This window comes from Notolepis coatsorum, assembly GCF_963971535.1.
Source record: "Notolepis coatsorum genome assembly, chromosome: 2".
Lineage (NCBI taxonomy): Eukaryota > Metazoa > Chordata > Actinopteri > Aulopiformes > Paralepididae > Notolepis > Notolepis coatsorum.
The window spans coordinates 66,574,030-66,587,883 of NC_140166.1; the positions used below are offsets into that span (position 1 = coordinate 66,574,030).

Here is a 13,854-nt window from a genome sequence, read left to right on the forward strand (position 1 = left end):
AACAACTGTGACAGGAGGAAGTCAAAGCAAGCAGGAAGTGAGGAGTTGGTCACGCAGCGTCACGACGACGGATGTCAACAGGTGGCAGATGGGGGCAGCGGTGGCCTAGCGGTTAGAGAAGTGGGCTCGTTGTGACCAGAAGAAGGTTGTCCGTTTCACCCCCCCCCCCCCCCCCCCCCCTCCCCCCAACTGGCAGGAAGAATCTCGACGGGGAAGTGAATGAATAACGCTCCCCCCACCCTCGATGCATACCGTTGAAGTGCCCTTCAGCAAGGCACTTAACGGCTCCGCTCAGTGGCCAACGGTTAAACACTGGTGGCTGTACTGGGCAGCAGCTTCTACTGTAGTTACAGACTGGTGGTTGTACTGGGCGGCAGCTTCTAGTTAAACACTGGTGGCTGTACTGGGCAGCTTGTGTGGAACTGTCTGTGAGAATGGCCACCATGTGAATAATGGTCAATGGCCGTGGTAAAATATTGAAAACAACAAGAAGATAATTCTATCTTCATCTACCGGTAATTATAATATCATAATCTCTATACAATTCCTGTAAGAACCAATAATTATAGCCTACTTATACCGTGGAGGAATGGAAATAAAAGAATGTTTTTGTTACCATCGTTACTGATCCGTTTACAGATATCGCGTGACCAGTGGAGCGCAATGACAGCTGCTCGTAGTACACACAGTAACATCGATATACACAGTCACCCTCCGTCATAACTGCCAGTGTGTACATGATGAATCTCACTCCGTCATAACTGCCAGTGTGTACATGATGAATCTCACTCCGTCATAACTGCCAGTGTGTACATGAATCTCACCCTCCGTCATAACTGCCAGTGTGTACATGAATCTCACTCCGTCATAACTGCCAGTGTGTACATGAATCTCACTCCGTCATAACTGCCAGTGTGTACATGAATCTCACCCTCCGTCATAACTGCCAGTGTGTACATGAATCTCACCCTCCGTCATAACTGCCAGTGTGTACATGAATCTCACCCTCCGTCATAACTGCCAGTGTGTACATGAATCTCTGTTGCTAGGAAAATTCCATAAAGGAATATCTTATCGTATCTCATCTTAAAACAGAATGTCTCAGTTGGTCAAAATGAATGGGGACTGTGCTCTTGATTTGCTTGTTTGGCACATACAGAAGCCAAGGCTTGGATATGACATTTATAAATAGATTTTTACAATCACTTCCACTGGAATGAAGAAATGAGAGCTTGTGATATCCCCCCCCCCACACACACGTGACAGTAGTGTGCATTCTGTTTACATAGAGGTACGATAGTGAAATAGAACACGTGTTACACTGACGGGTGTACGAAAAGAAGAGTCACATTAACATCTAAAGGTCTCACTGCTCATCAGAATTGCAGATGCGCTCATATACAGTGGACTCTGAACTTGAAAGGGCTTCCTGTATGCAGGTCCATGCGTGTGCAGTGTTGTAGTCAAGTCACTAACGGAACGTAGGCCAAATGCGTCCACATTTTTATAGGATTCTATCACATTTTCATAACAATAGCACCCTGCACGGGTTTCATTGAGGTTTCTTACAAATTAACGATGCTTTATCTTGTCCTTTATATGCCGATTATCATTAGAATCTTAAATTGTACCATATGTCCCCCTTTAGACAACATATGTAACGCTAACAGCGCACTTTTGTTAAGATAATTAGTTGGCCATTCTCGGTCGCTATACCAAGGTCGCAGTAATAGTTTAACGCTGTTCAGAACACGTCGGAGAATATAGACACATCCCAGTGACCTGTGACCTGTGCTAACGCTCTTGGGAAATGCAGTGTTGTAGTTCTCAACATTTTCAGCCTTTAATTTTAAACCAATGCTGCCATCTACTGACAACAAAAAAGTGTTGTCTAATCGTCACCTTGAGAGCTACTTCCGTATACAGCGCCGCCCCAAACCCATTCTAGAGATTCCCACTTTTTGCTGGGAGTGGGGCGTGGCCGTATTTGGTCCCAGACAATAAGAGTGGCTGCAATTGGTCACCGTGACGTTACATCTCCGAGTCCAAGTCCGAGTCACCAAAGAAGAGCCAGAGTCGAGTCCCCATTACCCTAGTCCGAGTCCGAGTCCAAGTCATCAAGGTTGAGTCCACTCCACTCTGGCAGTCAAAGAGCCGACGTACAAATAAAGAAAAGGTCTACATTAAACATAAATGACACAGTGGTCACCGTTTCGAAAGGGAGTTCATTTACTTTGTGACACAATAGCCAAACAAATGCACTAGCCATCAATATCTTACGCCAAATGATTAGGGCCTATCACAAAAAAGAAACAAAAACAAAAAAAAAACTATTTATCAATTAACAACTCCGAGTCCTCGTCTGCACCTTCCGAGTGCGAATGTAGTCAATGCTCGAGTCCAAGTCATCAGAGCTCAAGTAGAGTCCGAGTCCTGGACTCGAGTGCTACAACAGTGTGTGTGTGCGTGTGTGTCTGTGTGTGTCTGTGTGTGTGTCTGTGTGTGTGTCTGTGTGTGTGCCCTTGACTACACTACTGTAGTGGAATTGTATGTCCCGTGCCCCCCTCCCATTTGTTATCCCCCCACACACCTAACATAGACAGCCAATCGCTTTTCCCCATGTCTACAGTACCCCTCCTCCTCCTCCCCCCTACTGTAGCTCACCATCCCGTCACCCCCTCCTCCTCTCTCATTCCCACCTGGGCAGACCAGACCACACCACACCTCCCCTTTCTCCGTCATTGTATAAAGGTCTAGGTGTCCCCCGTCTCTCATGGAGCCCGTTCACGAGACCCCCACGGCCAGGCGTTTTTCCCCGGGTCTCTCAAGCCAATTCTCCTGGGTTTGTAAGCTAAATAAACCTCGTTAACTACGTCTACTTTTGTTCCGAGTACATTCTTAGTACTCACGTTATTATTATTCACCCACGCTACTACTAACCCTCAAAATCCACCTCCGCTAGAGACTCATCAGCCGAGCTCCGACACGTGGGAATCAAATGTCAAGTGTGCTATTTCCAGACCGCTGGGTCCATGACCACAGGCCCACAGCAGGTACACACACACACACACACACACACACACACACACACACACACACACACACACACACACACACACACACACACACACACACACACACACACACACACACACACACACACACACACACACACACACACACACACACACACACACACACACACACACACACACACACACACACACACACACACACACACACACACACACACACACACACACACACACACACACACACACACACACACACACACACACAGCGATGTGTAGGACATTTACATACACCCTTTACATACAGAATTGTGAAATCACACACACGCACGCATGCACGGCTAGTCATTTGAAGTATGCATGTATGAGCCTCTCGCATTACTTTGCACCGAGACGTTAGTATGTTCGGGCGCACACGTCGTTCCTGGAACAGCGGTTCTGAACAACAACACAACGACGCGCACGCGCCAACTATCCCAACGTTGACATTGTAATGATGTTTTCACCGTAACCCTTTCACTGCCGCACTACCAAACGGCTAACCCTTTCGCTGCGATAATACATAGGTTAACCCTTCCACTGCCACACAGCAGCATGTTATTAACCCTTTCACTGCCTCGCGACAGAAGGTTAACCCTTTACTATCACACTACCGACGGTAACCGGTGGCAGTGAAAGGGTTAACCATTTCACTGCCACACAACATCCGGTTATTAACCCTTTCACTGCCACGCGACAGAAGGTTAACCCTTTACTATCACACACAACCGACGGAATAGAGCAGATTGTGTTCAGGAAGTAAGACGTCAAACTGCTTCCCGTTCACCATCCAGATGCACTTTTAGCAGAGACTAGGCGTTTTTCTCCACTCCCCCGTCTTTTCTATTGTCATTAAAGACATTATAGTCCGGCCTGCAGGATGTTGGAAGTGGGTAGAAATGTCTATATTTCTGTGTTTACCAGCCTAGCGCTGGTAAACGCTGACTCAGGGACAAGTTAAGCATCACCACAGCCCATGATTAGCTGTCGCCGTACACTGCAATTGTCCAGTTTTTTTTTTTTAGCATTTTTCGTGCTAAGAGTAAAAGCCTACCAGTTTGTATTCAATGTCTCTTTCAACTAAGAGAAGGAAAGTATCATTTAAGGGGGTTGAGTATTCTGAAAACATGTAAAAATGTAAGAACTAATGTAAAAGCTAGATGTGTTTCAATTTTGGGAGTTAAATTATGGAATAGCCTATAGTGACGGGTTGAAGTTGTGTACCTCTCAGGGGAGATTTAAAAAAGCCTTAAAGGATAAAATAATTCAGGAGTACAGTTTTGAGTAAAACATCAAACATTTGTTTTTTTCTTTAAAAACATTATATCTTATATTTTAAGTTTTTTAAGTATTTCGTTTTTAATTATTTGTAAAGGATAGGCAAAAATAAGCATGTGCTTCAGCCTATTCCTTTTTTTCGGTCGTTGATTTTGGATTTTGTGTGTGAGCTTGCCTTTTTTCTTTTTTTTTGCAAACAGGTGTGTTTGATTTGTCTGTAAACATGACCGAAAAAGAAACTTCATTAATTCATTCAGTTGTTAGAAACATGAAAGGGGCCTATTGGTCGACTCTCTCGTTGAGGATTCTCTTCCCCTTCCGCGGGATTTTGCAACAGCACTCACACGGGCCGTGGACAGTGGCGGCCGGTGGGTGCTTCGCCACTAGGGGCGCTATACCAAACATTTTGCAAACATGTACAGTAAATGTACCACGCAACAGACTCATGGCAAGACGTGAGCGATTCGACTCACGCTCACGGCAATGAATCGGCTCTTATGAACGAGTCGCTCAGCTGTTACTACAACAACACACAACCAGTCAAATAAAGTATAGTCTAGACTCTAATTCACAACTTGAAACACAATATATAAATAGAAAAGTTAGAAACAAAACTCGCCCGTCTACAAACACAGGCAGATCTCTCCCTCTCTCCTTCTCTCTCTCACACACAGTGCGACGTGGAATCGATTCGTTACACAATCAGACCTATTATATACCAAGAATAACTTCAGTATGAGTACAGGGCTGTACACATATTTTGCATATTGTTAAACGAGCCAAGGCTAGCTATTAAACTATCGATATGAATCGAAAATCTGGGACCCTGATGTAAACAAGACAAACGTCTTTCTCTGGTCTGCATCCCCTTAACAATTGTGTGTATTGAGCCGTACTGTATTGTACCCATTCTGCAATCTGTTAATAAAGTTCTCATTCATTCATTCATTCAAACATAGACGATATTGAACAAGCCATAATCCACGTATTTTCAATCCGAGAGAGCTGCAGTAGTTAAATCAATGAGCCATCGACACAGTCAGTGTGGTGGTAACGTTATTATTGCATCCAAGATTGATACACGGCTGGCTAGGCAGTTGGTAGTCATAGTCTTGTGTTATAAAATAAATAAACAATCAGCAATGTCTCGCTTCATGAATGGCCAGCAGTAGCCTAACAGTACTGCTCCTAAAAAAAACGATTTACAAACGTTAACGTTAACCACAGAGAGAGAGAGAGAGAGAGAGAGAGAGAGAGAGAGAGAGAGAGAGAGAGAGAGAGAGAGAGACTCACTGTTTAGTTGACACGTCCAGGGCTTGCCTTGATAAAGTGTATAATCCACTGTTGATAGACCACTGTCCACTGTGTCCAGACTGCATCCGCCATATAGCTTGTTAGCCAAGTGTTAGCTTGTTAGCAGCACCACACAACAGTCACAAGTACTTCATTCCTTTGTCCATTTCCGCTCGAACAGACTGCAAACTACCTGGCGTTCTATCGCCATGCTCTAAGACAAACTCTAACCGTAACCAACTTTGAAAGAGTGCCTAAGCTTAACAGTCTAAAGAACTTGCAGTCACGGCACGCTCTAAGACAAACAACCTAGGACCAACCTAGGAACCAACCTAGCCGGAATAAGCTAGAATTGGAACATTAGAAATTGGATTCGGCCAATCAGAGATCGTCTCTGTGAAATTCTGCTACGGAAAAAAATACTGGCGTCGGCCAATCAGAGAGCGTCTCCGCGAAATGCGGCTACAGAAATTCTTGACGCTACTGGCTAGACCGCTTCAAATCGCGCCCGGATTCCAACATAATAGTCATATTTCAACGCACACCGCGTTATGCACTGATTGGCTGTGACGGATACAGCGATCAAACTGTGACGCGCACTCAGAGCGCTATCGCTTCTAGCCCGGGCCGAGAAATACGAAAAAATAAAAAAAAATAAAAAAAAAACTGATGTCACTTCCTGCATAGGAAAACGAGTGTTTTTTTATTTGAGATAATAACGTTATATTGTGCATTGGAAATACAAACATACTTAAAATGAGTAAATATTATTCATTTTAAACATGTTTATATTATTTATAGGGCTATAAAACAAAAAACTAAAAAGTTTTATTTTCTTCTTCTGTGATTTAACAGCAGCTGGCAGCAGGTGGGTCGGCGCCCTTGCGCCCCTAGTGGCAGAGCCGCCACTGGCCGTGGATCTGAAACTAAAACAGTCATCTTTTTCTTAATTCCTAGGAAGATGAGTTCTCTGGAAGTCACTGTGACGCGCGCTGGCGGTGATGAGGCGCACTTTGGTTTCAGTCTCACCATGTGTGGGTGACAGGCCTCTCCTCTGTAGCTGCGCACGTCCTCGAGGTCCAGAGTGGACGTCACCACCTCCTGGAACACACAGACGTTATTTATTATGGCCACATAAACACAAGTATATCAAGGGCATAGACACTAATAATGCAATCATATGTAGTCTTGGAAGGCGCTTCTATCCCCAGGCCATCAGGATGCTCAACGACAATAACACTATGTAACAAACCATCAAACACACTCACAGCACACACATCCACACGTACACACACTCACTTTAAATAAACAACTCACTGTAGCACCCACTTTAGACACTTTAACACACTTTATATTTATTGGTAGAGATTTGCACTACAACTCATACCTCATTGCACCTTACACCTTACCCTAAATTGTACCTCATCCCATTTCTGCATTGTACTGTATACTGTATTGTATTGTAACTCAGTTACAAATGTTTTCTACTCTGTATTGTATATTGTATAATGTATATATTTTTGTTTACGTACTTGACTTTCTATTTTATACTTTATCTATTTTTATCTAGCACACTCTCCGGAGCAAAACGGAAAAAAGCATTTCATATCAAGTTCAAGTTTCAAGTTTCTTTAATAGTTGTCATACAGAAGTACAGAAAACTTTCATACAAAATGCTTCTTACTGTTACGCTCCAGAGACTGTGCTAGACAAGATAGTATCAAATAACATAGTATAGCATGTAATTTAGAAGAAGAAAATGAGGTCACAGTGTTCGGTATAGACATATGTACAATGTTCTGAGTTACCATATAATATACAATACTATGCAGTGTACTAATGTACAGTACTATATAGTGCAAAGCAGAAATGGGATGAGGTACAATTTAGGTACAATTTACAGTAAAGTGTACGAGTTGTAGTGCAATCCTTCATCAATAAAGTATTCTGTATTTTTGTATGACAACTAATAAAGAAACTTGAAACTCTTGATTTTATAATGCTGTCTTTTATAGCTACATTTTTAAACAGACAGACAGACAGACAGACAGACAGACAGACAGACAGACAGACAGACAGACAGGACAGACAGGACAGACAGACAGGACAGACAGACAGGACAGACAGACCCTTTCTTTTCTACAAATACAGATATGAAAACAGGAATACTGATGAAGCAACACTTGGGATGCGCCGATATTGACGTCCCCCTCTTCCCAAAAAGACGGATGCCGTGAAAGCCACAGAGATATGTCCGTATGTGCGGCTGAATCGTGTTCTAACCAAAATTACCAAACAAATGTTCACCCTTTAAAATTCTCCAAAACTGTGTTTATTCGCACCACAGATCAACGTTTGGATCCATACAGATCTTCCATCAAGGTAAGTAGGGATGTCCGATATTATCGGCCGATATCGGCATTAAAATGTAATATCGGAAATTATCGGTATCGTTTTTATTTAATTTCGTTTTTTACATTTATCTAACCTTTATTTACCCAGGCAAGCAAGTACGAACAAATTCTTATTTTATTTATTGTCAAAAGTATGCATAATGTTGTGTTAATTCCACGACAAGAGATATGTAATGTTAATTACCTGAAATTATTCCGTTTTTTTGGGGGGGGAAACCCCGCATATATCGGTATCGGTTGATATCGGAGTTGGACAATATCGGTATACCGGATATCGGTAAAAAAGCCAATATCGAAAATCCCTAAAGGTAAGGGAACAGTGGGAAATGTTTTTAATGTCCATACCACGTCTTCCAGGGAGAACTGCATCCCCTGGGCCACGATGTCTCCGTTGATGGCCACCATGGCACAGCCGTCAAAGTAGAGCCGGTCTCCGTCACAGCCTTTCTGGTTGGCATACAGGTAGATACCTCCGCTCTAAATTGTAAATGGTGCATTTATAGAACAGCTTTTATCCAAAGCGCTTTACAATTGTGTTTCACCCGTTCACTCACACATTCACACACCGACAGCGGAGGCGACCATGCAAGGTGCCGACCTGCTCATCGGGAGCAGTTAGGGGTTAAGTGTCCTGCTCAAGGACACTTTGACACGCTGCCCGGGAGGAATCGAACCGGGAACCTTCCGATTACCAGACGACCACTCTACCTCCTGAGCCACTGCCGTACCCGGCGTAAGCTCTCTGGTTTTCTTGATTCTATTTCATTACATTAAAATGTTTGGCAACATGTTTTACTGAAGCCAGTCGTGGTCCATAATGCAATCACGGATTGGGCCTTTAACACTGTTATGCATCTTGGTGTAATTGAGAAGCTCCCCGATCATTGCTCTAATTAAGACTGGGTATCGATATGGGTCATCATTAGCTATTATTATAACCACAAAATGCTTTATTATCAATAATGAATATTCTAATAATATGTTACATATGTCTGTGTCAAGTATTGACCAAGTTTTAATGTTTAAACATTAGGGCTGTCTTAAATACTTCGAAGCTTCGAAGCTTCGTTCGATGGGCATGGGATTCGAATATGAAAATAAAATTCGATTATAAAAAATAAATTAAAATTAAAAATGTTATAATTTTTTTTTTATTATTGTTTTTTTAATATCGAAGCTTCGAATTAAAATCGAATCTCTGCCCCGAAGCTTCGAATTCCAAAAAATAATTCGAAGGTCAGCCCTATTAAACATACACACAAGCACTCTTGTGCACACACATAAAGTCACACGCACTTACACACATAATGTCATGTGTATCCTCCTGTGATAATGGTAGAACGCTGCCATCTGGTGGAGTGATTTAAGGTCTGATCTAAAACACAATCTAGGGATGTATAGGAATAATAAAATCACATCTAGAATTTGCGCACCCAGATCATACCAAAATTGTCTGTCATGTCATCCGAAAATAAATTAGTTTGAGCAGACCTGTCCACCATGGTGCTGCATCTTTCGGCCGAAGTTAGGCACTGTGTGTGAGTGAAAATGATATCAGATTTAGGAATATTTTAGGCGGTCAGGTGGCGTAGCGGAGATTGCGCTCGTCACCAATGCAAGAGGCTGCGGTCTCGACTCCCGGAGTCCGCATTGTTTGGGTCTTGGGCTGATCGCTGTACTAACCCGTTTGGCTGGGTTAGGGGGAGGGCAAGTCATGGGTGGGAATCTGGCATTGTGGACAGCGACGCCTACAGGTCAGGTCTGGGCGCTTGCTCAGCGGAGGCAGGACTTGATGAGGGCAGCGTGACCTCCCACGCGTTACACTTCACCAATGAGAGTCCTCGCTGCCAGGTGAAAAAAGAGTCACTGGCTGTCGCCGCGCGTGTCGGAGGAAGCGTGCGGATGACTTCAGGGTTCCCTTGTACCGACCAGTAGGAGAACATGCGCACAACAACCAGGTGGGGGAGGGGGGGAATTGGCACAACGACTAAATTGGAACGGGGAGGAAAAAACAGAGAAAAAAATGGGAGAAAGAGAGGATAAAAAAAAAATACTTAGGAAGATTTTGAATGAGAAACTAAGTTGTATTTAATGTTTAGTTAAGAATAGAACCCGCATTCTCATATACTCCAGAATAAACTTTTCATTGATCATGTTTCCAGCGTCTACTCCTCGTGGACCTTACGAAACGTTAAACAATTAAAAGTTTATTCTGGAGCATATGAGTATGCAGGTTCTATTCTCTTTATTGTGATTATTACCTAACCCAACGGATCACCGGAGACGCTGGCCACTAATTTGATAGTTTGATACCTTTGATTTATGTTTGCATTATACATTACACCTACACACGTTACCATGCATGCACTCACTTACACTACTGATGTCACTGACTTCACACGCCACTGGTAGTTTAATTTCGTTAGCGTTTCCTTTTATGTCTATGTAAAGTAAATAAATCATTTGTTAATCGCCTTTGATTGTCTGCGTCTCCCTCTTTGTGACAGTTACCACCAATTCTCTGAAGACGTAAATAGCGTCACTTTAACTGCGCGTCGCAATTAGAGCCAATCTTTGTGAATTGGAGTGTTTTTTTCATAGAAAGGAGCACATTTTCCGCCCATATTACCTCATTTAAATACCTGCAAATAGCACCGACGCAATGCTGATGGCAACGCAGTTAGCAGCACGGTATTTCACCCTTTGTGCGTGCTTTGTGAATAGCAAGGTGTGTTTGCACAGGCATAGCGTCAGAAGAATTCCCTTTGTGAATTCGCCCCATAGAGTAGATATATTTGCTGCACAGTAACAAACGTAACTGAACGACTTCCAATGAGCTGATTCCACCGTTAAGTGTTAATGCCCTTAACACATTGGTCGCCATAAACGAGTTACGCCGTTTTTGGCCACCATGTGTTGAACGCCAACAACGGCGTAAGCCGTTTTTTAAATCAATATTTCATTTTTTCGCCATGGCATTCATAATTCATCCAGCCAACCTCCGGTGCTGCAGCGGGACCCTGAATGAGATTGCAACGCCTCAATACCGCCGCATGGTGGATGGTCGGGCGAGTTACACTCTCAAAACCGGAAGTTGTGATCGGTGCGTCGAGGAAATTCCTCTGGCAGTAATATCTTGTTACGTGGGTCCAGACAAACACTGGCGTGCATCTGGATCGCTTCCATAACGCAATAATCGATATGATTTCGGCGTTTATTGCGCCATACAAACCAGAAATGGATCTAGGCGATCGGCGTCAAATAATTGGGATATTTTTCTTCCAGTCTCATCGGCGAACGGTAAGAGGACAGTAACATTATTTTCAGCCCGATTGTGCGTTTCTTTGTTTGCAAACAGTCTGATCAATATATAAACCCATACTACATAAAGCCGTTACTGACGATAAAGGAATTATAGACGACCCCCGCGCCCCCTTTCCTCCATGCATGATGAAGCATAATGTATACCAATCATATACATTTGAATTTTTTAATATAGCGTGTATGGGAAAGAAACGGCAATCGCGTTTTTGGAATTACAGCAGAAAAGCTTATAAACATACTTATATTCAAGACGGTATTAACACAACAATGTATGAATGAAAAAATATAACGTTCCCACATCCTGAACGATAATCGATGTTGAATGGGCCATAGTAATGCAGATATAGCAATACAATTTAAAAAGTTATAGCCCTGCAAAGAAGGTAAACATCTCCATAGGCTTACAGTGGTGGCAGACTGGCTATATTGATGGATATAACCCATGGCGGACAATGTGTTAATGTACTTTGTATTTATGTGGACATAAATAAAGCATTTAAAATGTGTGTGTGTGTGTGTGTGTGTGTGTGTGTGTGTGCGTGTGCGTGTGCGTGTGCGTGTGTGTGTGTGCGTACCTTGGTGGTGGCTGACTTGATCAGGTTGACTCGGTGGTCTGCCTTGCGTAGCTCATGGTGGCTGGCTGAGGAGTTGGTAAAGATCTCCACCCCGTCCAGACCCATGTCTACGTGAGGACTGGAGAGAGAGCAGAGGGAGCACAGCTCTGACCATGAAGCTACTGTACTCTACCTGCCAACATCCAAGCCCTCGCTATCCTGGAGAACCCCTCCCACCCCCTCTACGACGAGCTAGTCCAGATGAGAAGCACGTCGTTCAGCCACAGACTCATACCTAGAGTTGGGCATCGTTTCTAATAGGAACCGGTTCCTATTAGAACCGGTTCTCGGTGCCCAACCCTACTCATACCCCCCCGACACTCAACTAACCGCCTCGGACAGTCCTTCATACCAGCGGCCATCAGGCTCCAGTGGGCAGGGACTGCTGCCAGACATCCAACTAGAACTAATAGGAACCCAAGGAGGACAATAACACTACCTTAGGCATACTGCACCTTACGTGAATACTGTGATACTGTGAATACTGTATATTTCAGTTAGTTAGATAGTAAATTATAACACTACCTTATATAGAATAGAATAGAATAGAATAGACTTTTAATTGTCATTGCACAAGTATACAACGAAATTGCAGGGGAGCTCCCACAGACCGTAGTACAACATAGTACATGTAACACATAACACTGTGCATATAACAGAATAGTGCATAATGAAAAAGTGCATGAAAAAGTGCATGATGAGTGGTAAACCTAGTGGTTATCAAGTCCAGGTAAATAAAGTGCATGGTGCACGTGAGGGGACAGTCAATGAGAATTTTACTTATGCATACTGCACCTTATGTGATACTGTGAATACTGCATATTTCTGCTAGTTAGATAGTAAATTATATTGACTTATTTGTTTACACTGCTTGTGTTGTTTTTACTACCTGTACCCCCCCCCCCCCCCCCCCCCCATTTCCCATGCTGCTATGATGCCTGGATTTCCCCAAGGGGATCAATAAAGGAATATCTTATCTTGTAATTCACAATTAGGGTGGGTAAGTAACCAATTACAGGTAATCAAATCAAAGCAAATGTATTTGTAGAGCCCGAGATCACATGGAATAGCCCCCATGGGCTGTACACGTCTTCTTGTACAAGTCAACAAGAAACATCACAATAGATCAAGAACAAAAAAACACCATAAAATCCAAATATGCAACACTCCCGGACTTTCCCCTAATGAAGATAAGGAACGACTCACTAAAAACCCAGCAATAGGGGAAAAAGCACCACAGAGAAAGCGGCGTGGAGGAGAGAAACCTCAGATGGGCTGTTCAAAGGGGGATCCCCCAACAGGATGTCGGTGATAAATATAGTGTTGCAATGGATGATAGATGGATGGAGAATAGAAGAGGCGAATAATTGGTATGAATGTATATATACATGTAATGAAACACATATATATACAAGGTAACTTGTAGTATAGTATCTAAGGTACATAAGAACATTTTAAAACATTCAAATAAATAGAGCTAAGGACAAGTGTATATAATGTAAACAAAATGTATATAATGACAGCACTGCTTATAGCCATCTGAGAGCACCACAGGCAGAGAGAGTGTGTGTTAGCAGGCAGTGTGTCTCCACGGCGAGCAGGGTGTGAGTGGCTTGAAGGTCGTTCGTCATCTTGATAAGGATTGCATTAGCAGAATGGTCAGAGAGAGAGAGAGTTTGACACCACTAGAAACAGACGTTTAATGTGTGTGAAGGGTGAACAGCAGTTGCCATGACAGCGCGTCACATGGCAACAAGAAGAGGGGCGGGGCCTGTCGTGGCTATGGCGAAGATAATATAATGGAGTTTTCTTCCGGGTACAGTTAGAATGAGAAACGAACCACACCGAAGAGCGCACGCG

General features: G+C 43.3%; 1 protein-coding gene across 1 annotated transcript in view; it reads right to left on the reverse strand.

Moving 5' to 3' along the window:
• The window catches only part of nadsyn1 (NAD synthetase 1), a 64,741-nt gene that overhangs the window by 37,608 nt on the left and 13,279 nt on the right, over positions 1 to 13,854 (reverse strand). Inside the window, 3 exon segments of the mRNA XM_084307581.1 lie at positions 6,672 to 6,743; positions 8,402 to 8,533; positions 11,956 to 12,073. Of these exon segments, the coding sequence (XP_084163707.1) occupies positions 6,672 to 6,743; positions 8,402 to 8,533; positions 11,956 to 12,073 (322 nt within the window).